This window comes from Coregonus clupeaformis, unplaced genomic scaffold, assembly GCF_020615455.1.
Source record: "Coregonus clupeaformis isolate EN_2021a unplaced genomic scaffold, ASM2061545v1 scaf0010, whole genome shotgun sequence".
Classification (NCBI taxonomy): domain Eukaryota; kingdom Metazoa; phylum Chordata; class Actinopteri; order Salmoniformes; family Salmonidae; genus Coregonus; species Coregonus clupeaformis.
The window spans coordinates 48,254-72,775 of record NW_025533465.1 but is presented as its reverse complement, the minus strand read 5'-3'; the positions used below and the strand labels follow the sequence as shown (position 1 = coordinate 72,775).

Sequence of the window (24,522 nt, the reverse complement as noted above, 5' to 3'; positions counted from 1 at the left end):
CTAATTGGTGGAACGACCCAGAAACAGTTTCTGTCTTCACTAGTTTCCCGCTGATACACACAATTAGTTTAGCCCATTCCCTAGAACAGGCCTTAGACACTCCGCTGTGTCTTATCTAAACCTGGGGAAACATTCCATGTCTGTTGTTTGTCAGAACCACCACCTACAGGATGTAATCACTCTGAGCTACTGAGGCATTTCCATTTCGTTCGGGGGAAGCGGTGGGGGGGTCGAGAAATCACATTAAACATGTGGAGAGGCTAATGTCCTGCATGCAAGCTTTTTCAACCTTTAACGAGATAAGCTTACTGCTGTTATCTGAACAATAGCAGAAATATGAACAGAATTGTAAATAAAAATGTTCTGTTCAACCAGGTATATAAATGACATACAGTACATGTATAAAGTACAGATAATACTGGTAATGGTCCATATATTCAATGGCAGAAATCTGAGAATTATAAATTATAAAAAATAAAAACGTTTGGCTTGGCAGCACTGGATTGAAATGTGCAGTTCTACTTTTTTTTAACATGCAAATTGCATCACTTAGCATGCCTGTCTGTGTTGGACATCAGATATATAGTTAGACATCAGATAGTGAATTAGATATTCTATTTCAGACAATTGGAACAGAACATGAATGGTTTTGAGCAGAAAGGATGTGGGGACTGGAATGTGGGCCTTACTATACAGTATGTTCAAAAAACATTGTGTTTATGAAGTGTTTGAATGGATTGACAAAGGCTGAATTTAGACCAGCTATACATGTCTAAATCTCATCAGTAAACTCATATTTACCTCACATGTTTGAACTGTGTGGTCCTCTCTGTTTATTTTTAATACAGACTCTCCTTGTTATCCCTAGTGCAATGAAATGTCAGATGAAAACATTCTACATTCTACATTCTGCTCTTGCTTTTATTTCCCTTTTCCAATTATCGGACATTTCAAACCACAGTGAAGATGTTTTTAATTAAAGCATTTGACTAGTCCGCCCTATCAGTTTAATAAGCATTGCAAACAGAAGTTATCTATATGCCTGGAGGACTGTGCACATTTCTTCTGTTTTGTGGAGTGATCTAACTGCTCAGTCAGCTCAGATGTGTCAAAAAGTCGAATTTTATTGTGTTTTGATTGAGGCAGTAATTAATGAGTGAAAATAACTAGATAATATACACTGAGAGTACAAAACATTAGGAACACCTTCCTAATATTGAGTTGCGTTAATAATCCAAAATGTTTGGCTTGGCAGCACTGGATTGAAATGTGCAGTTCCACCCCATGTGCAGTATGTATAACATCCAAATTGCATCACTTAGCATGCCTGTCTGAGTTGGACATCAGATATATATTTGGACATCACATAGTCAATTAGATCTTCAATTTCACTATTATCAACCCGCCCCAGCTCTTATTACCTAGAATGCATCATGCATTACAAAACAGGTAGCTCATAGACAGTGTTACCCAAAACTCATTTTAGAATGTTTACTATGTTCAGCATTGTTTCTGTTTATGACTCATTGCAGGTTTCACTGAAAACCAATTAGCAATGATGATGAAATATTACATGTAATGGGGATAGGTATACAAGGTATCAAGTGAACAATTCATGGAGAACAATCCCAAAAAATAGAAGACAAGTCCGGTGTAAACCACACATACATATTGTCAGGCCTCTGACACTGTGTGTGTGTGTGTGTGTGTGTGTGTGTGTGTGTGTGTGTGTGTGTGTGTGAGCGAGAGCGAGAGCGAGAGAGAGAATGAGAGAAAGAGAGAGAGTTGATATAGTGTATAATAAAAGTATATTACTCAGCATTGGGTGACGCAGGGAGTAAGCTGAACATTGCTTTGTTTGGGGTGGACATATTAATCTTTCCAGGCATTGTTCAGCCGAAAGTAGCCCTAGTCCATGATAATGGAGCCTGAAGAGTTGGTTTGAAAGGATTCCAGGCACATTTACACAGCCTATGTGCTTTTGAATAGAAAGTCTAATTTCACCATAAATCCTCTACCCAATGTAACTGAATAATACCCACCTACAGCATGCAATGTCCATAAAGCAGGTAATCATTTTTGGTGACCAAGGCCTCCAATCCTTTTTCTTCAAATCACGATGACCATTATAATCTGCATGTTGTGAGGAACAAATGTGGCTCTTTTAGTCATGAGTATTAAAAAGGTCAGCACCACGTAATTAAAAACATTCTGTAATGAAAAATCACACAGAGAGCATTGGTGGACGGCCTTCATTAAAAAATGTAATTAGTGTAGTCATTTACATTTTCAATCATTTACATTGACGGCATATCTACCTTAAATAACGACCTCACATCTGGCTGGATTGGTTAGAGCTGCATGCATTAGGGGGACCAGTTTAAAAAAGTATGCCAAATGTATGCACTCACTACTGTAAGTCACAGCAGCCTGCAGTAACTTTTTTGTTCCATTTTTACTCCTCGGTCCTATAACTTCATATATGGATGAACAAACTGTCTTATAAAAGCTTCACATTTATAAATCCAATCAGTAAACTCATACTTAACTCACATGTTTGAATTGTGTGGTCCTTTCTGTTTATTTTTAATACAGACTCTCCTTGTTATCTCTGGTGTAATGAAATGTCAGGTAAAAACATTCTACATTCTGCTTTTGCTTTTATCGCCCTCTTCTAAATAACGGACATTTCAAACCACAGTGAAGATGTTTTTAATTAAAGCATTTGACTAGTCCGCCCTATCAGTTTAATAAGCAGAAGTTATCTATATGCCTGGAGGACTGTGCACATTTCTTCTGTTTTTTGGAGTGATCTAACTGCTCAGTCAGCTCAGATGTGTCAAAAAGTTGCATTTTTGTGTTTTGATTGAGGCAGTAATTAATGAATGACTCCACAACGTGTCTAAAGTGTTCCACAGGGATGCTGGCCCATGTTGACTCCAATGCTTCCTACAGTTGTGTCAAGTTGGCTGGATGTCCTTTGGGTGGTGGACCATTCTTGATACACACGGGGAAATGTTGTGTGCAAAACACAGCAGGGTTGCAGTTCTTGACACACTCAAACCGGTGCGCCTGGCACCTACTACCATACCCCATTCAAAGGCACTTAAATATTTTGTCTTGTCCATTCACCCTCTGAATGGTACAAATCCACAATGTCTCAATTGTCTCATGGCTTAAAAATCATTCTTTAACCTCTCTCCTCCACTTAATCTTCACTGATTGAAGTGGATTTAACAAGTGACATCAATAAGGGATCATAGCTTTCACCTGGTTTCACCTGTTCAGTCTATGTCATGGAAAGAGTTTTGTAAAGTCGGCATTTGGTGTATATAATCATAGTGACTCACTGGTGCAACATAATGTAAGGAAATGCATGTATTCCTCTCACTATGCTGAATTTCACAGTGCCTTGGTTGTAAAATGTACACATTGTAGATGTTTCAAATCTTGAATAAAAAACTGATCCTCAATGATTTAGAGCTTACATCAACTTGCCACAACTTGGTCTGGAATTATTTATATTATGATGAAAAAGAGTTGAGAAGGGTTATTGGAGTCTGTCTGTTGCCTTGGCAAGTCATTTAAACATCAGTTTTTCAAAGATTTAGCTAAAACCCCCAAATCCATTTAATAGATGGCCTCAAAAATGTAACCTCCAGAAAGAACTTTTCCAAAAGTATGCCCATGTTTATTCTTAATCAATATTGCTATTGTGAATCAAGTAGACAGATCCTGAATTGGACAGCCTTGGTTTGCCTCACAACCGCCTTGTGCTCAGACCTTATGGTACCTGTGGAATTAACAAGGTCAAGGTTTACTTAACAAAGAGCAAGCGCAATAACAACGATAGCGTAAATGACACGAAGTTTAACAATCACACACAACATCATCCAGAACAGTCCAGGGCTAAATAGGGGTGGTGATGAGATGATGAGGTGCAGGTGCGCTGGAGGTGATTAGGGTACGTTGGGTTTCCATTCCGGTGTTGCCGAGGTGGTGCGCTCAGACCGGTGGCTCAGTAGACCGGCGAATCAGAGCGCCGGAGGGGAGCAACGGGAGGAGACGTGACAGTACCCCCACTATTTAGCATGGGCCGTAATGTATTTTCTAGTTTAAATCTGGATTACAAATAACCAGATTACAAGCAGCCAGGTAATGACATCTTCTTCTGGTCACTACAAAGACTTGAGGAAAACTTTCCTTTTTCAATAAGTATACAATGAAGTCGGCCTGACTGCTTTACAACCAACTTTGCCCACTGGCCCCATGGCACTCTATATTATTGCATCTTATTCACAGCTGTGCACATGACACTGTGTCTGACAGCGTAAATCCAGTCAACATCCGAGGATGTTTGAAAATACCATGCTCATAAACCACTGTGGGAAACTCATGCATGTAATGAAGGAAATGCAAATCATCAGACAGGCGTTTCAAAAGAAGACCATCACCACAGGAAAAGTCAACAGCTGCCTTGGTTAGTATCTACATTTACATTTTAGTCACTTTGAGCGATTTACAGTTTATGCCTTGATTTACAGTTAGTTTTTGTGAATCCCTTGCCCCCGACCCTGCCCCCCCACCATGCCTAACACAGTGCATATGCGTGTTCTGATTACCTTACCACACACACACACACACTAATGCCTTTATAGTTTACATATAACATAATGAGAATGTCAAAAGGAAAGGCCCATGATCCTAATATTGGAAATATATCATATTTACATACACTGGCAGTTCTACTATGTTTATATACAGTGCTGAACTTTTATTTGAAACCCCCAGTTCTTATCACTATTTATGTGTAGCGGGTGATTTGGACGGAGTCAGGTGCAGCAGAATAAATGGTTTATTCGGCAAATACAGCCGTACGCAGCAATGCGTAAATCTCTTCAGTGCGGTAAAACGGCGCACTGGAGAAAACAAAGCACACGGGTGAATATCCCGACGATACAATACCTAACGCTCCACCGAGCTATCGTCACCTCCACATGAAAAAACTATCACACACAAAGACATGGGGGGCAGAGGGAATACTTATACAGGTACTGATGAGGGGATATGAACCAGGTGTGTGTAAAAACAAGACAAAACAAATGGAATGATGAGATGAGGAGCGGCAGTGGCTAGAAGGCCGGTGACGACGAGCGCCAAAGCCTGCCGGAACAAGGAGATGAGGCAGCTTCGGAGGAAGTCGTGACATTCTGCAGCCTATACTAGGATAGTTCTTCATTCCAAAAGCCATGTGTGCATTGCAGTAAGACATTGCTTTCATCTAGGTTTTTCCTTTGGTCATGGCTATTTTGAGTTACTGAGTGAAATGAAATACTTGATGTGCATTATTAATGCATTTGTACCCCGGTGCAGTGTCATGGTTCCATAAATGAGAAGTGAACCAGGATCCATTTTAGTTTCACTAATGAGTTGGAGAGCGCTTGAAAGCGGCCAAATGCATTCCCTCCAACACTGTCCAGAAATAAAGTACATGAATTGGTGTTCAATCAAATATATTTAGTATTAATTTGACAATACTGTGCACTTGTGTGTATGTGTGAGGAGTAAAATGGAGGTAAAGCAAATCAAAATACGAAGGGAATCCAATTTTCCTGGGAATGTAATAGCAATAGTAATGTATGAGTGTCTGGGTTTGAGAGAGGCAGAGTTCAATATTGCATTTTTCTCCTTCTAAAGCAAGCTGTGCCCAAATGGTTCATTTCCAACTCAGTGATAACTTTGCCCTTTTCCAAGATTACCAGCAGATAACCTGTCTCTCTTCTATAGCAGCCATCAGGTAAAATAATGCCATGTTTGGGCAGAATGCTTTGCCTCTTTTATGTGTGTTTCCCCTTCTCTGAGAATAAGAGCTCTTCACAAATACACAAAATGCACTCTAGCACAGACAGTTCTGCTGCTACTGTATTGCATTGGGTTCTTCTTACGTCTCATGCTTTAATTATTTATTGTAACATCTAGAAATGTCCCTCTGGATCAATTGCAGTCATACAACACTGTATGGTGCATCAGAACATAATTGTTTTCCCAAAGATAACAACATAGAGGTTTCTTTGTTGATCACAGACATTACATGGAAATACACGGACAACACATATTCAATATTACAAAATATCTATGGACAACATATTAGTTGACATCACAATTCCATTAAAAGATAACACACAATAATACATCAATATATCACAACTTTCTCAACGATCACAGTCACCACACATAGGTTGAGGTTCCAGTATAGACATAGATTACATTACGACAAGGTGTGATTTCCCTGCATCTCAGATCACTGACTGGACGGACCGATGACAGAATCCCAGGATATCACACATCTACACAGAAACCTGTTTTAACACATTGAACTGCAGTAGAAATCTGTCAAATGTGATTCTCATCAAAGAAAACAAAATACAAATTGTTACCACTTGAAACAGAACTGCAAAATAGTGTTATTGATAACTGTGGGCTGACATCCTTTTTTTAAAGTTCACATTGTTACTAATAGCCTACAGTTCAATTGCCAACTGAATACTAGTACAAAGTCCCTGTATTCACAGTTCCTTCATGGGAGCATGATTGGATAGGATGAATAGGATAAAGTTTAATGTCCCTGAGGGAAAGATTGTCTTGTGAACACAGTACTGCTGTATACAAAATAGATACTGTACATTACACACTCAACATACTACATACATTGCACGTTAACCCTGTAATACACATTGGGAGCATGACTGTCTGATGGGAGCACCAGTTCCCGCTGAGCTGAGAGAGAGCCCAGATTCATGGGACTAGGGCTGAGGGATGGGGCTGGGCTGGGGCTGGTGACTCAGTGCACAGCCACAGTGACAGGCAGCATGTTGTGTACTAGTAGGTCTCTGGAGGACTGAGACTGATGATTACACTCTGGGGCCAGTCTCAGACTCACACTGCCGTCAGCATTGCCAGGGTTCACCCTGAAGACCCGATTGGTCGGCCGGATGGCCACAATGAACTGCCTTTTAAAGGTCTCACTCAGCACGATGTAGAGGTATGGGTTGATGCAGCTGTTAGCGTAACCCATGCTGATGGCAATGTTGTAGGCATAAAGGAAGGCAAAGCTGGGCCTCTGGACCCCCAGGTGGACCAGCTGCAGGATGTAGTACGGAGCCCAGCAGATGAAGAAGGCCAGGCATATAGCCACAGCCATACGGGTCACCTTACGTGTACGCACTCTCAAGCTGCACTGGGGCAGGGGGGCCACCGTGGCAGACATGTTCTGGAGGATCTTGAAGAAGACCACGCAGATGATGACCAGAGGCAGGGCGAAGGCCAGCACAAACTGGTAGAGGGTGAACCAGTAGGTGTCAGTGGTTGGGTTGGGCAGCAGGAGGGCACAGCCCACTGAGCCGTCTCCTCGGGGCATAAGGCCAGCATACATCCACACGGGAGTGATGGAGACCAGAGAGAGCACCCACACCAGCCCCACCGCAGCCCCCGCCACGCAGGGTGTGCGCACATGGTTGAAGCGGATGGGATGGACCGTGGCCAGGTAGCGGTCCAGAGTCATGACAGTGAGGATGTAGGTGCTCACTATCTGGCTGTTGGAGTCCAGGGCGGTTATGACCGTGCACATGATGTCACCAAAGCACCAGCAACCGTTGCCCAGGAGCTGGTGGATGAGGAAGGGCATGCCCAGGAGGAAGAGGAGGTCCACTAAAGACAAGCTGAAGATGAAAATATCTGGCACTGTCTGCTGGGCTCGGAACTTGGTCTTCTTCACAATGGTGTAGATGACAATGCAGTTGCCAATAATCCCAAAGAAGCAGATGACACCAAAAATGCTGGGCATGAGGATGTTGTGGTAGGGCATGTCATTTTCTGTAAGTATGATACGAAAAGTACATTCAGTCTCATGTTGCAGTGACATTCAGTCAACAATCAGACAGGTGTTCGCTTGCATAAGTCTTGATTTTACTAACAGTATACTGTCACCCCTGGCCGCTCCATCACAAAGATCAAAGACTCCAAACTAATCCTCAGAGATGGGAGCCGTTTCATGTGGTACTGATATTCATTGCTAATTATAAACTGGATGATTTGAGACCTGAATTCTGATTGGCTGAATACAGTGGTATATCAGATGGTATACCAGGGGTATGACAAAACATTTATTTTTACTGTTCTAGTTATGTTGGTAACCAGTTTATAATAGCAATAAGGCACCTTGGGGGTTTGTGGTATATGGCCAATATACCACAGCTAAGGGCTGTATCCCACCACTCCATGTTGCTTTGTGCATAAGAACAGCCCTTAGCCCTGGTATATTGGCCATATACCACACCTCCTAGGGCCTTGTTGTTTAATTAAACAACACATTTACATTTAGTCATTTCACTCAAATGTAATGTAAAAGTCACAGGATAACATTGAAATCTTTAACATTGAGTTTACATTATAACATTCATGCATGAAATCAGGAAAATCACAGGTTACCTGCTGGACTTTCAGATAAGTTGTATGATGGGAGAGACGTTTGAGACAAGTTCTCGTTCGACACATTTTCGAAGTCCATTTCGAAGTTAGATTAAGCTCAACAAAAGGATGGGTTCTGAAAGAAAAATTATGTGAAAACAGTCAAATAACGTAGGCCTAATTACCATCAAAGTAGACTATAGAAATAAATATTATATAATCAGTAGGCTATACTATTATTGTACTGCTTGGCTACTGTAAATCAAACCCACATCATGCTCAAATAGATGCAGTCGAATTGTGGAATGTATTATTTCATAGTGGCAAGAATTGTTGTAATGACATTAAAATATATTCGGGAAATTCCTTGTCCTCATCACAGTGTCAAAAAGATAAAACAATGTAAAATAATAATAATAATAATACTTCGCAGGTGAAGCATTTGCAACTACTCAACAGTCTTTATAACCTGAATTGTAAACATCTTAGACCCAAAGAAAGGCACGGGCGCCCTTTTCTATGCTGTGCACTGTAATTATGGTGATGAACCAGGCTCCAATTATTCTAGTACATCAATTAATCAATCAAAGTAATTCAGTGGAGACGGGGTGAATTTGTAGAAACTGACCTTTTCCTGCTTCTATTTCTGTAGCCTCTCCTCAAAATCCAGTTGTTCTTCTTCTATCTTTACACCAGTAGTGTTGCTAATCAATGCACTCCCTCAAACAAGAATACTTCTTGTAAGAGAGCCTGTGAGGTTTACAGTGATGTGCCCTGCCAACATTTCACATGGTGGCTTCGCATCCTCCCCTATATGGTAGAGAAAAAGAGGAGGGGTACATAGAGACACCTAGTGACAACTGATTTTACATCGTAGCAATAATAGGCTATGTGTGATACCTGTTTGTAAGTGCCTGAGTGCATAAGTAACACAGTGCCACTGTCAAGATTGATGCCCATTTGTGATGGCACTGTTTGTTGGATTGACAACAACTAAGAAAAAAAAAGTGTCACAATTTCCAGGATAGGGCGACATTGACAATACATTTAAATATAGCTATTTGTATTCCAATCATTGATTTCCTTGACTTTCTTCCCATGACACCAGGGTGTTAGCGTAATTTTTTGTGTAGACTGTAGTGGACACCCTTTGCCACTAGATGACGCACTTTCCTATGTTTTTCACCATCTAACTAACTATGTAACAGAAATGTGTTTAAAATAGTACAGTAACAACACGTTAATCTATATTGCCTATCGCTGCATCAAGCATACCAAAGTTATGTGACGGACAGAGAGACATGTATTTGCTCTGTATTTGAATTTTAAAAAAGCTATGCAAGCCATCAGGTGAAAGTATCGCGATAGATGGTCCAGTGGCTAGAAGGCGAGACCTATGGGCCGGTCAGACACCCTGCTCACAGCGCTAGGCGAGGGAGGCAGGAGCCGAGCGGTAGCAGCACCCGAAGCATCTGGAAGGAAGCGGAAATAAACGTCGCTGGCTAGTTCGGGTTTAAGCAAAAACAGACGTATTTTGTACACTTACCTCCACTAACAAAACTGTAAAGGGTGGATTCTAAACAATAAGGACATTTGATCAAGCAAGAACTTTACATTTCACAGAAACTGGCGGGTGAGTTTTTGTCTCGTTCTACTGAATACAAAAGCTAGCCAGCCATCTACACTACAGTACCCGTTATAGCATGCGAAAGTGTATTTTTCGCTTTGGTTAGCTACTGTAGCTAGCTAATAGGCCTCTGCTTGCCATGCAGTTCTTCAGAAACGAAGAATTCACATACATAGCTGTACACAAGCATGTAACCTAGATATTAAACAAATAACTGTTAACTAAGTTGGTGTTTTTAATTTGTGTTTGTTGTTAATGGTAACGTTAGCTAGCTAAATAGCCGGCTAGCTTTTTCGTTTTGGCTAGTTGCTAGCTAACGTTAACTTCCTCTCTCAGAAGTCTAGCGTTTAAACTGGCTTCTAGCTCTAATTCAAAACAGCTGGAAACGTTGTTTCACAGTACAACCAAAATAAGTGAAGTTAGCTACTGTAACTATAGCTAACATGTTAACGCAAATGTAGTAAAATTGTCTTTGTCACTGGCCGTAATGTGGGTACCTAACGTTAGTTAGCTAACTGACTTGGCTACAAGTGGAAAGTTAACTGATAACGAGAGTTGACAGAGCCTCCCATAAACGTGAATTGTTGTCAAATAATAACCTAGAAAGATGTTGTTCGCTAGCTAGCTAGTCACTTAATGTAACGTACTTCGCATGATTGGTAAGTTAGCCTGGGTAACTAGTAGTGAACTCCCTAGCAGAAAGTGTCGATTTGATGCAGAGATTAAGAAATTGTATATTCCAGTGCTGGTTTTGATTGTTGTGTGTGTTACAAACAGGCTAAGAAACGTTTAGTGAACAACGAATCTGATTGGACAGCTAGTAAACCACTTCGTATGAGGCATGTTACACTACAACAAGTAGCTACAGACTTTAGCGCTCCCTCATTCCTTGACCCAACAATGGCCTGTCAATTGTAAATTCTTGGCCAACCACTAGTGTGGATTGAAGTCTGACATTGGTGGAGTTCGTTTTGCATTGCCAGGTGCCCTGGGTGGGTGGAGATTTCACTTAAGGACCAATGGAATGGAAGGGGTCCAATGGAAGGGGTCCTCTGTAGCTCAGCTGGTAGAGCACGGCGCTTGTAACGCCGAGGTAGTGGGTTCGATCCCCGGGACCACCCATACACAAAAATGTATGCACGCACGACTGTAAGTCCCAAAGCGTCTGCTAAATGGCATATTATATTATATTATTATAAAATGAATAAACTCAGTCCACCCAGGGCACCAGGCCATGCAAAACGAACTCCACCCATCTCACTGTCGTTTGGTTTGTTTTTATCATCAAATGTATCAAGTGCATGCCCGAGAGATGTCAACTGTCTGCCTTCATCTCTTTTGAAGAACAGCTGTCAATTTCAGCCCCATCATCATACAGTTGTCGACCGACACAACATCCAGACATAAACAGAGATGCTAGATATTATCGGATTTGTGGCATGTTTCTCCATTTTTTGCAGATATCTTACTGCGACCTTTATGTGAGGATCCAGCCCTAAAGGAACGGGTCATAGACGGGAGGAGCGACTCGGAGCAAGCAACCTATCACTGAATTCTGGAACTGTGTTTTTATTTTGACACTGCTGGTCTCCACACATCAACAACAGGGAATAAAACAACATTCACCCTATCAAGTACCCTAAACCCACGGTTATACACAGTTGTCCAACAACCAGTACCATGGAGGCCATTGCCAAATACGACTTCAAGGCCACTGCTGACGACGAGTTAAGTTTTAAACGTGGGGAAGTTCTAAAGGTAGGATGAGTGCATTTTTTTGTCTTCAAATTCATTAATTGCAAGGCTTGGTAACTGCTAGTTATCTGCTTTAAAGGATTGTATAATTCAGCTGATCAAAGGTTGTTAATCTACAATTAATGGACAGTAAGTTTTACCGGCACATCAAATTGCTGTTCTGGGAGCATATGCCCCTCAATTGTCAAGAAAAATTGGGGGAAAAATGTGTTTCTATTGCAAACCAGCTACAATAAAATGTTTGTCAAGGAAAAGTTCAAAGACCTTATCGTCCCACATCTAGTAAAGAACAGCAACACAACAGCTTATTTTTCAGAGTTGTTGCCTTCTGCAATGTTCCTCTCTGCACTTTCTTTCCTCGTCCCTTTCTTCACACACGGTATAGTATCTGTATCTGAAGCTACACCTTATTCAATGAATAAGCCAACATCATAGTACGTTCAATACAAGATTTAGGCCTAGTAGTGTGTTGGGGCTCAACACAGGGAACACAAGGGCTTTGCGGATGTTTTTATTTCACTATATTGAAATGCCAATCCTGCAACTTCTCTAATCTGACACAACCTGGGGCCAATGGATCACTTCAGACATAGCCATCTTACTCAAAGCCTCACTCTTGCGTTCCCTGAAAAGAGCTCAGTCCATTTTCAGAGCTTGATCATCACGGGACTGCAAGATATTAGGAAGGACAGGGGGGAAAAATGTCTACGCAAGTGCTCTGGGATTTAAATGTAATCATCATAATCCCTCTGTTGAACGTCAATGGATTTTAGGTAAAGAGGGGGTAAGTTTACCGCCTAAGCACACCAGCTATCATATGTTTTATCTGATTTCCATTTCAAACGATGGTGTGTGTAGCAAATGGAGCTAAACCTATGTCTTGCTAGCAACTACATGTTTGTAAGATTCTGTCCACTTTAAATAATTTGAACTATTTATGGCATTCTGTAGTGTTTTGTGTGGCTATTAACAGTCCATACACCCCCTCAGAATGCCTCATGCACTATTTGTGTATTCTTGTCATGGATGAATGTCCAGAGGTGTTTTCCCCTCTGGGACACTTGATGAACATGACACACCAGTGCAAACCATCCCTGTGTTTACACCATAATAGCAGTGTGTGTTGACAGGCAACAGTTACCCACCCGCCTCTCATGCAGGTGGAGAGAACACTGCTGTTGAAACGGTATCAGTAGTCATCTCCCACTCCTTTTTGTAACCCACCCAGTCTCTTCAACATGAGTCACACTCAGAAAATATGTTCTTGACTAGCTCATTTATGGGCTTTAAAGCATAGTTAAGTAATGCTTAAAGCTAGTTAAGCACAGTGGTCTCTTACACAAGACCCCTATAACCACAGAAACACAATACTCTTCATTTAGGACAGGTCCAATGCTGGGTTGACAAGGAGTAGGCTATCCCCTGCCACAGAGACTCCCGTCTCTCCTAGTCTCAGATGCCAGCGTGGTGCGACACTCCCCAAGCCCCCAGCAGCACCAAGCTCCGCATAAATATTAATCAGAGAGCGAGGGCGAGGCGGCGAGCAGCTTGATAGCAGAACACTAAGCCTGCAACACAGCAATACTCTAAAATTCCTGCAGGAGTTGCGTAAGCCGCAGGCTAGACCGCCACGCGCCCACATGGCCTCGGGACCATCATCGACAGAGATCTGAGAAAGACCAGTGGAATACTGGTGTGAGCGAAGAGCAATAATTAATTTTGATTGCATGGGCATTTAAAAACCATGTACATGAAAGGTTCTCCCCCCAACAGTTTAATTTCAGCCCTCATCTAAGTGCTATCTTTGTAAGTAGGTCCTGCCATATGAGAACATTGATGATTAACATGATTATATCTGTGGTAGACATTTTAAAATGGCCTTGTGTGGGAGAGGCCTTTCCATTCGGCCTCCCTTCATCCAGCCCTTCGTATGTGTCAGTTAGATCTTGAGGAGTTCTCATTTCTCTTGAATATTCTTACTTATAAATATGAAGAAGATTGTCTGCAGACCTGGTGCAGTCAACTTAGCTTTTTAGTCTCTGGCAATGTATGAATTCATTTTGGCCTGTTTTTGTCAGTAAGTGATTCGGTATGGGGTTTGGAAGAGGCCTTATCTCACCAGGGGCTCTGGGGGAGAGAGTCGGCTCAGAAAGTAGAGCTAAATATAAGGGTTCTTATTACATTTACATATCAGAAGGAAAAAACTGGGCTCCTCAATTTTCACAGCCAGAATCGTTAGTGTTACTCTGAAAGAAGTTAACTTCTAGAAGTAGACAGCACGCTACCCAGAGTGAAATGTTTGTTGATTGACCGTCTCTTTTTTACCCTTCCAAATACATTTTTGACACTTGATCACATCAGATCCTCAACAAGGAGAAGGACATTGTCAGCCCGTTTACCTTGCAGAGGCATGAGTTTGAATGACTGAAAGGAGTATGCACTACCAGAGCATGGGGAGGTCTATGGTTCATCGTCCTAGAGAATCTCTTTAAGTAAGTGCTCTTGGCTAGCCCCTCCTCCAGCTCTGTCCCTGGCACCTTGCATCTCATAATCCTTTCTCTGTGTGCTGCCTTTTGTTCTTTGGCTGACGTGTTTTGGATTCGATTTCTAGGAATCACCAGGGGGTCCTCAGTAGAATGAAGTGGTGCTTCTCACTTATGGGTAATTCAATCACTTTTTGACAGCATCTCTTTTGATTTAAACAAAACTTTCCATAAAGATTGTTTTCAGTCTTTGCCATACGCCTAAACCTTGAAGGTAGCTTGGAGCAACCACTATTTGCTAACATGGGTTTCTCTTCAGACCAATTGTTCCCCTGAGGTAAAGTAATCATCAAAGTGTACTGAGCATAACTGGAATATGACACTTAAAAAGTTTCAACCTAGATTATAAACCAACAGTTTGAAATCCAGGGGGTTGTGTTCTGCCTTTTAGCAAGCTGCCGTTCCGTATCATTGTGACCGTTTGAGGTTGGCCACTATCTATTTGAGGAGAGTGGGATTTGTCCCTTCAGGTTTGGCCTCCTCCCACTCGCAGGTCTGAGAGTCACCAGTTGCAAGGTAGAGTTGGTCACATTTTAAATGGCCTGCTACATGGCTAGTGCTGAAGATGGGCCTTTTCCGTCTGCCTTATGTCTCAAACAGCTTTGACGTAGGCGTAGCCATGTACAGTGGGAACGCATGCAGATATTCTTTGTGGTAATGGTTAGATGTCAAGCAGGATACCCACATTTCTGGAGAATTTGAACAGAGGTCAAAGTAAATTTGTTTAATCTAATGGTTGCGACAGACACCTGCCCGCTCATGCACTTGACTGGCTAACTGCTACGGCTTGCAGTGTATAGGCCTACATGCCCCCAACACAGCAGTGTGATCATGTCTGTGTACAGAACAATCACTTCAGATAAAGTCTACTTATTGTATAACTGAATGGTTCTATGGCATAGTTTGAATATTGACCTCAACTCCTCCAAATAGCCTGTTTTTAATGGATAATAATTTGGTGGGTGCTTTATAATGCTGTTGGGTGGTTTTGTCTGTCATAGTTGGCACTTGCTGGCCAAGACACTGCTGCTTCCATTCAGTCTGGACATTTTGATTTGTGATAGAGAATCAGTCAGTTTAATTTTTGGGTATCATATCAGACGAAGCTGTCAGTGTGATATTTTAAAAAGGGGAAAGGTAACTAGGTAGCTCAGCCATTCCGTTTCCAAGTCTGTGCAGTTTTATACAAATTGTCAGGTTCACATACTGTAGAGTAGACTGCTTCTAAGTCTTGTGATTGATGACAAAGGTCTAGCCTACATACCAAAATGAATCTATTCCAAGTTATTCATCATGATACTTTGTATAACTTTCACCTCTTTAAAGCTTAGGATCTGTTTCTTCTGTCTGTCCTGAATTATTAAACCCAGTTTAGTTTGCATGCAAGGTATTACATTCAAAAAGCCATCCAAGATTGAGTATCAGTGTCAGAGGGCACGCTTCTCTCAGCATCTATCTCCAGTACTGCCTGCTAGTGCTAAGCATAAGCATCTATGCTTTCGAGACAAGCGGTCTCTCTCACGAGGGAATGGCCTGTGTTGAGGCTTTGTTTATTCAAAATCGCCTTAAGTGCACCAGCATGGAGAGATGTGGTGGTTGTATTCTATTTTCTACCCCCCTCCACCACACAGGAGCATCTGTTGAGCCCTTGTGTTTCACACAATGTGTCGTCTCTGTGTCACCTCTCTCTCTCTCTGTGTGTCACTGTTGGTCTCTGGGTGGCTGAAGCCTAGACTGTAAGAGTCTCTGTCCTCTGAACAAGATTGTGAGTTGGCCCTCACAAACCAGAAGCTGTGCTGTGATGTCAATGCCTACAGTATGGTGGTGTAGCTGATGGGAAGAAAGGTTTAGCCTATGTCCGTGATTGATAAACTGTATGTCAATGACGGGATATCAACTGAAGGCCTCTTAATGTTGAAATAGGATTCTTAATCCAAACAGTTGAGAAGATGTTTAGCGACTAGCTGGTGCCACACAGCAATGTATTTCACCCTCATTTCTGCCTGCTTTTAGAAAATACCCTTTACATAACTAGTTATCTAAAGCTCGACCATTGATGGGATGAAAGGGGTGGGATTGGAACATAACATGCATTAATCGCCTCAGGCTGCTGCTGTGTATGCCTTTGTTGTGTTTCATAAACATGACAATGTATTTTTTTCATAAATATAAATCATTCTATACTCCAGATTTGAAAGATGGACTCAGTGAAATCAAGATATCTTTAAACCTCTTTCTCTCAGTATTCAGTCAGTAGGTTTTGTGTGTGAATACGACAGCAGTCACTTTGGATTCATAGTTTGCGTTACTGGTTTCTCTCGCTAGAATGCAATGTCTTGTTGAATAATTAAGGTGCACTAAAGTCCATGCTATTTCTATTTCTTGGAATAGAGCTGGTCATAATTATTACATGGCTTCTGAAGGCCATTATTGCCTAATTACGTAGTGCTCTTGGGAGTTCTTTCCATTGCCCAAAAAGAGGGAAGGAAACTTAGACTATTTCCATGAGAGCTGACAAAAAGTCAGTGTTTTTACCGACGATTGAGCTGTAGGGTAAAGTTTGGAAACTAGTCTGTGCATTTTGTGTGTGAATGTATATGTAGCCTATTTGTGTTCTCTCTGATGTTACTCTTTCAATGTGTCGCCCTTCTCTGCAAAATGGCATATTATGTGTTTTCTGGGAAAGACTATAAGGACAGTGCTGACCTTCAAAACGAAAACAAAAAACCTTCTAAAACGTACCCTTTCTTTAACCTTTACCTTATCCTAATTTTAACCGATTCTAAAATTTAATATCGGTTTGCAGGTCAGGAGTGTCCGCATAGCCTTTTCAGTGTTTTCTGTGTGAGTGAGTGGTCATGGCCACTCTCATGTGACATGCCTTTGATCCTGACCACGGTGGGTACATGTGCAGTGTATGGTCCTGTTGGTTTCATATTGTGTTGAGCATTCAGGTTGCGCTGTTCCATGGCCTCTACCTCTCTGACTTACACAGCTGATTGACCAGCCAGGGATCCTCTCTAATTTGCATTCCTGAGTCATGCACCAAAACACATACACCTCATTTGCTACAGGCACAGACTAAGCGGACAATCAGATTCTGACAGCAACAACAGCTAAAATGTTCCTACAACATCTTAAGGCTTTCACTTTCCACCAACACTACACCAGGCTTTTTCCCCTTCCGCTCCGTTTAGCCTACCAAGAGTTTTCTCAGGCGCTTGATGGTAGTCTTGGCCCTGACTTATACTATCCATATTAGGCTAACTGTAATTGAAGCAAATGTACCTCATGTAGACATCTTTGTGTGTGGTGTTGCTCAATGTTTTTTCTGCTTATCAGTAAATGGCATACACGACAGAGCTGTAACTCCTACCTTCCTGTTTTTATTAAACATAAATGTTAAAGCTGTTAGACCAGAATATTTCTGCTCAATGATAATGTGCAGAGTTTCTTTACATATTAACCTAAATAGAGAAGTGTTAATAGAATAATCTTAGCCCACACTAAAATGTACGTAGCTGATATGAAACATATCTGGTAAATATTTTTCCGCACATTGTGCCGATCGGCTTAGTTTCACAGTGTGTCATGTGATTTTGCATCTGTTTAAAAAGGGGAAGGAACTCATTTTGGTTTTGGGGGGTTTCAAAAAATTATCCTTGGGGTTAGGGTTTAAAATTATGCATATCTCATCATAGTGAGATCAGTGTTTGACAGTTGTCATTTCACATCTCAGTTGAAAAGGAGGCCTAGTATATCTCATGCCATTATGGGATTAGAATAAAAAGATGGGCCCCCTGACGATGGAACTTGAAGCCCCCTATTCTTTATGCCATAGGCTAGTTCTCCATTGAGAAGCATGAATGCAGCCAGTGCTTTTTCAGATCTATTTGTACAGCAAAAGACAGCCCTCTATTTGAGAACCAGAGTGCCATTTATAATGCGGCCAATGCCATATTGTAGAAGCAGTGAACTGTAAATCTATGTTTTTCCTATGGGCACCTCAAGTCACAGGGTCATGCCATATGTCAGGGTAGCCAATACCTCATTACTGTGCTCTTCTAGCACAACGGAAGCTAAAGCTACATGAGCCGTGATGCCAGATGCGTCCAGTCAGTGTACGTCATGCATGTACGTATCATTTTTGTGAAATAAATATGCTACTGATTTTAAAGTACTTTCAATGTTTTTAGGCTATGCTTAATGTACTTTTACTCATCCATCTCAAATCATCCACCGTTACAAACACCCCCTGAGGGGAATAGCCTAGTAGTGTTTAGGTTTGAGACTTGTGTAACTTATTGTGTCGTGTGTTACACAGGAGCCTCATTTTATAAACTTTGCGTAAATTTCACATAATTTCTGTGTGCACCATTTCTGAAAAGTCTGCGCGTGTACAAAAACATTGAGATTTATAAACTTGCCGCATGCCATACATACTCATGTTTCCGTTATAAACCAGACCTGCCATAAAACTGCACCGTGAACGAGCAATAAAACTCTGCCCGGAAAATGCCCTCCGTTCACCTTATCTGGTGACAATAACTCACTTTGTTTGCTGTATAATTTGGCACTCTTTCGAATTAGGCCACGGCAGTTTGTAAAAGAAAGAGCAATTGGATATTTGATCATATTTCTGTAGAGGTGTGGGCAGAATGTTTTGAAAAAATGTTTGCAGTCATTTATGCTGTATTTAGAAAAGGACTGTGACGACAGTTTCTGAAAGAATACAATGGCAAATTGTTGTGGAACTGTCAGCAGAACATTTGAATTCAAAAATCTTTTGCAGTGACTTTTCCCCCAACCTAAAAATGCTGGACTGCCCACGAATTCTGAAACATTGTCTAGGCTACTCAAAACAGTTACAGTAGACTACATACAATAGTAGCATACATACTCAAAAGTAAAAGATCAACTGTCTTGTTGTTCACCTGTTAAATTCGTCTGTAGGCTATAAACTGCGCTGCCTATGGGATCACATAAAGCAGAACTTGAAATACATGGCTTATCTATTCACATAGGCTCAATTAAATGAGCGATGCGCATGGTAATTTGTTGTATTCAGGAATATGGAACCCATCACGGCCAGAAAAGGTGAGGAATTTATTCTGCAATGGTTATGAAAATAAAGTAAATAGGAAATAGAGTCCGATGTCAAATTATTTTAGATTACAAAGATAAAACACTCGATTTTTCGCTCTTCTCACTAACGGCAAATAGCTGCATCTTGTTATTAGGCTGTGTTTTTATGAATAAGTGTGTCATCCTATATCCCATTTGCACAAAATACTTGCCTGCTTGCAATAAAATACTTAAACCACTAGAAGATGTGCGTACGCATGGTCCAAAGTTTGCGTGGCGGAAAGGACATTCTCACGTCAAGTTCAGTTTTTATAAACTGGCTCAAGCACATTTTGGGGTATATTTTGTATGTGTGCACGGTTTATAAAAGAGGCCCCTGGGCTCACATATTTCTCTGTCCCATTTTACACAACAATTTCTGAGAGAGATTGCGTCCTATCTTTAGGCCTAAGCACTGGGAAAGTGGCTGGATGTTTCCTTCCTTATTGCTTTGTATCCAATCACATCTCAGGTTATCAAGACAACCAGACGTCTTGTCATGCAGCCCTGATATGAGCTCCAGTCAGGCGGTGCTCCACTTTCGCTCCCATAAAGCAGCAATAACTGACAACCAGGAGAAGGCCACAGAGGAGAGTTTGCCCGGTAGCCTTCAGCAGCGTGCACTCGCACTCATTTCCTTCTTAAATAAATAAAGATTAACAGCTTGACTGGCTGGCAAATTTAGCTCCTAACAGATTTTTGAACTAAGGCCTAAGGCCCCCCTCTGCCTCTCTCTTCCCCTCTCTACTCCTGTTCTGCTGCTGAACTGGAGGCTGGTGTTGAGCAAACAGTCTCCCATTTGGCACTGTGAATGGTAAAGGATGGCCTTAATTGGTCTATATTAGAGCTGGGCAATATGGACAAAAATCCATATCATGATAAATTGCCTGAATTGATGCGATAATGATAAATTGAAGTTGGAAACATTCAATTTGCACCTTTAAAAAAGGTTTTATCCTTTAAACTACTACTACTAGTTTGATGGTTGTAGCCATCAATTATCCCATTAACAACCCCCCCATATAAGCAAACATTTAATTTCAAACTTCACATTTCTCTAGTGTAAGCTGCTTATCGTAATGAAAAAAATCAGTGAAATGCCTGTGATAGGTATGGTTGGTGTCGATAATTTTCGATTTATCGTTCCAGCTCTAGTCGATATCCACCTTAATCTTTCACTGTGTAAACTGATCAGAACTGTGCTGTTTTACGAGTATGTGCCATTGTAAAGTGGGACAGTCCCTCTTACTTCAGAGTGCTGGGAACCTTGGAATGAAGCAGATTGAGCTTGTGCACTGGCACATGCGTGTGTGCGCGGTGCAGCCCTCACCGCAGCTTAGCTCTCACTTCCTGTTTGGAGCCTCTTCCACCCCCAGCAGCTTCCTGTCTCCGCAGCACAGTCGATCCTCACACCCCACACTTAGAGTACTGCACTGGATTACAAAAAAATGCAAAACGGCATGTAAGAATACACCAGCCTGTGAGTCTCTTACTCATCACCAAAGAGTAGCTGGATTAGCTATACTGAACAAAAATACAAGCGCAACATGTAAAGTGTTCGTCCCATGTTTCATGAGCTGAAATAAAAGATCCCCGAAATTTTCCATAAGCACAGAAAACGTATCTCTCAAATCTGGTGCACACATTTGTTTACATCCCTGTTAGTGAGCATTTCTCTTTTGCCAAATTTTGTCACACAACACAATTCCTCTGAGTTCTGAGGGAGCGTACAATTGGGGTGCTGACAGCAGGAATGTCTACCAGAGCTGTTGCCAGAGAATGTAATGTTTATTTCTCTACCATAAGAAGCCTTCAATGTCGTTTTAGAGAATTTGGCAGAACGTCCAACCAGCCTCACAACCACAGACCACGTGTAACCACGCCAGCCCAGGACCTCCACATTCGGCTTCTTCACCTGCGAGATCGTCTGAGACCAGCCACCCGGACAGCTGAAACTGTGGGTTTGCACAACCGAAGAATTTCTGCACAAAGTGTCAGAAACCGTCTTATGGAAGCTCATCTGCATCCTGTTTGTCCTCACCAGGGTCTTGACCTGACTGCAGCTCGGCGTCGTAACCGACTTCAGTGGGCAAATTCTCACTTTCAATAGCCACTGGCACGCTGGAGAAGTGTGCTCTTCGCGGATGAATCCCTGTTTCAGCTGTACCTGGCACACAGCGTCGAGTGGGCGAGCGGTTTACTGATGTCAACGTTGTGAACAGAGTGCCCCATGGGGGCTGGTGGGGTTATGGTATGGGCAGGCAGGCATAAGCTACGGACAACTAACACATTTGCATTTTATTGATGGCAATTTCAATGCACAGAGATACCGTGATGAGATCCTGAGGCCCATTGTCGTGCCATTCATCCGCCGCCATCACCTCATGTCTCAGCATGATAATGCACGGCCAACTTCGCACAGCCATTGAAGAGGAGTGAGACAACATTCCACAGGCCACAATCAACAGCCTGATCAACTCTATGCGAAGGAGATGTGTTGCGCTGCATGAGGCAAATGGATGTCAGACCAGATACTGAATGGTTTTCTGATCCATGCCCTTAACCTTTTTAAAGGTATTTCTGACCAACAGAAGCATATCTGTATTCCCAGTCATGTGAAATCCATAGATTAGTGCCTAATTAATTTATTTCAATTGACTGATTTCTTTATATTAACTGTAAAATATTTGAAATTGTTGCATGTTGCATTTTATTTTTGTTCAGTATATTTAATCATACTTCATGATCCCATATTACATCATTTCGTTTACACAACCCCTCTTTTCCATCTCTTTTTAATTGCAGTTTGTTCTTTTTTCTCAGCTGAGATTTTTTTGGCTCTCCATATCACTATCCAGGCTTTTACTCTCAAAGGGGGAGCCCTGAAGCTTTTAGCCAATTACTTCAACACTTCTTCTAAGCCTCTGATTAATCTCTCCCCTATCACTTATTAGCTCTCTGCGCAGCTATTGATCCCATCTCCCGTTAGATTTAACACAGAGGAGAGAAGAGCTCTGCCCTCTTATGCTGATCATTCTTCTCACTCCAGCCCAGTTCTGACCAGAGCCTGATTAATACATCAGGAATCCTCTGAGCAGACAAGTTGACTCAAACCAGATCAGATCCAGTAATTGTATTCCCAGAACCCTACAGCTAAATTATCAGGCTGTTTAAGTCCGCAGGAGTGGAAAATGGTTGTTAAATTCCCACCACGGTGCTCAGTGTGAAGTTTTTGGTTCAGCTGAGGGGCTCTGCTTCGCCATTCTCCCAGCCAGAAACCTTCCAAGTTCCTCTGCCATGTTAAGGGAGTTCCCCTGCCGTGTTAAGGGACCAGCCACATTGTGTGTTTCAGTAGCTGTAAGTGTAGGTAGTGGGAGTCATGGGGTTTCTCTAATTAAGTGTGGCATCCCATGAGAGTGGGGCTTAAATAAGCCAATGTCTCCCCCTCCCTTCTGTTGTCTGAACAGCGCTAATGTGACCCTATTAAGTAGCAGGGGAATTTTTCTAGAAGTTGTCTTGGAACACATGCTGTGACACAAGCTATGGCAGCCTTCCCCCATCAGTAATGTGGAGTTCTAGCGCTGCACCTGACTGACTTGCGGCAGTGTATCACGGCTGTGAGTCATGTTTAGGAGACAGAAGTTAAAAGGAGGAAGGGATTGAACAGTGAACATGGTGTCCCTTAGCAACGCAGTGGAAGGCTTTCTGTCCATGACACCACCTGCACCCTGTTGTCACTGCCCTCAGAAGGACAGGCATGGATATGGCAAATATTGCCTTAACGTGCTAATGGACTGAAATGGAGCCTCGACTGTTTGGCATCCTGTTACGGCTTCTCTATGTTCTCTGGGAGAAGCAAGCGGGAGCGGGCCCACTTGCTCGACACTGATTCACCCTGGCGCCCACCCACGCTGGCCCAGGAACCAGAGGACAAGATAGGGCTCTTCATGTCAACACAGTGGCTCTCTGCTGCCTGTCTCCTAGTCTCTCCATCATCCACAGTGTCTGCTGGCTCTGTGCTCTTTGGAGCAGTAAATGCTATGGCTCTCATGGGGGAATTGGGATCAGAGCAGGCCATTGCTTTAGTAAGGCATCACTGGGCCTGATGGCTGGATGAGTGCATGTGTGTGTGTGTGTGTGTGAGTCACTGATAAATAGCTGACCAGATAATGTCACAGGCTTCCTGAGAGCGCCTGGGTTTAACAGCGTGAGCATTGAGGCAGGCAGACACCTGTGGGTTGGATGGAGCCCCAGGGGCTTCTGCATTGCAGGGTGGACACAAGCTGAGTCTCTCTCCCTCAACCTCCCACTCTCTCTTTCGCTCATATTATCTCTAATCTCATCCTTTCACCCATACCCCTCTTCACTGTGCTGTAATTGAGTTGAGCGATGAGATCAGTCTAACCCCTGCCCCAGTTGCGGCCTGCCCAGAGCTCATCACCATGAGTGCCATTACATGCGAGTCCCCAGTCTGGAGACAACCAGACCCAGGCTGCTGCTGCTAGCCTATGTCTCAGCTGGGCTCAGGAGGAGAGAGACACAGAGAGAGTGAGTTTGCTAGTGAGAGTGGGGAGGGAGGCGGCTGCAGCGCGCACTCTCTAATACGGTAATCCAGTGTGGGCAGCCTGTGAAGCTCGTTAAAGCACCCTTCTAAAGCAGGGATTAGGGCGGCCCAATGCTCCTTGATCACAGCTACTGGACATAAACACCCTGTTGGACCTCTCTATCTCTTACACACACACACACACCATCTGACACTCCGCCTCCTTCTCCGTGCTGCAGATAAACCACATCTAATGGTTCTTTATGAAGGATGATTCTAGCCAACATAAAGACTTGTAGCATCTTCTTATTCTGTAGCCTGTTTTGTATTTTATTTTTGTCACACAATGTTCTCCTCTCTGTTTTCTCTGCTTTTTTTGTTTACATGGGAACAAACTGTACAGGGAATATAGGCTACTGCTAAATTGGACTTCAGACACGTTGTGTGGAGCTGCCTGCTGCCAT

The 24,522-nt window shown here is 42.4% G+C and overlaps 1 protein-coding gene and 1 pseudogene across 1 annotated transcript; one reads left to right on the top strand and one right to left on the bottom strand.

Moving 5' to 3' along the window:
• Positions 1 to 6,841: 6,841 nt before the first annotated feature.
• Positions 6,842 to 7,864, bottom strand: LOC121551768 (melanin-concentrating hormone receptor 1-like). Its single transcript, XM_041864498.1, has one exon. It carries the CDS (start codon positions 7,862 to 7,864, stop codon positions 6,842 to 6,844), a length of 1,023 nt encoding a protein of 340 aa, XP_041720432.1.
• A 1,971-nt stretch (positions 7,865 to 9,835) lies between these two features.
• Positions 9,836 to 24,522, top strand: part of LOC121551064 — a 36,587-nt pseudogene continuing 21,900 nt past the window's right edge.

Coding starts and splice junctions, on each gene's coding strand:
- LOC121551768 (XM_041864498.1), bottom strand. CDS start 7,864: ATGCCCTACCACAACATCCTCATGCCCAGCATTTTTGGTGTCATCTGC.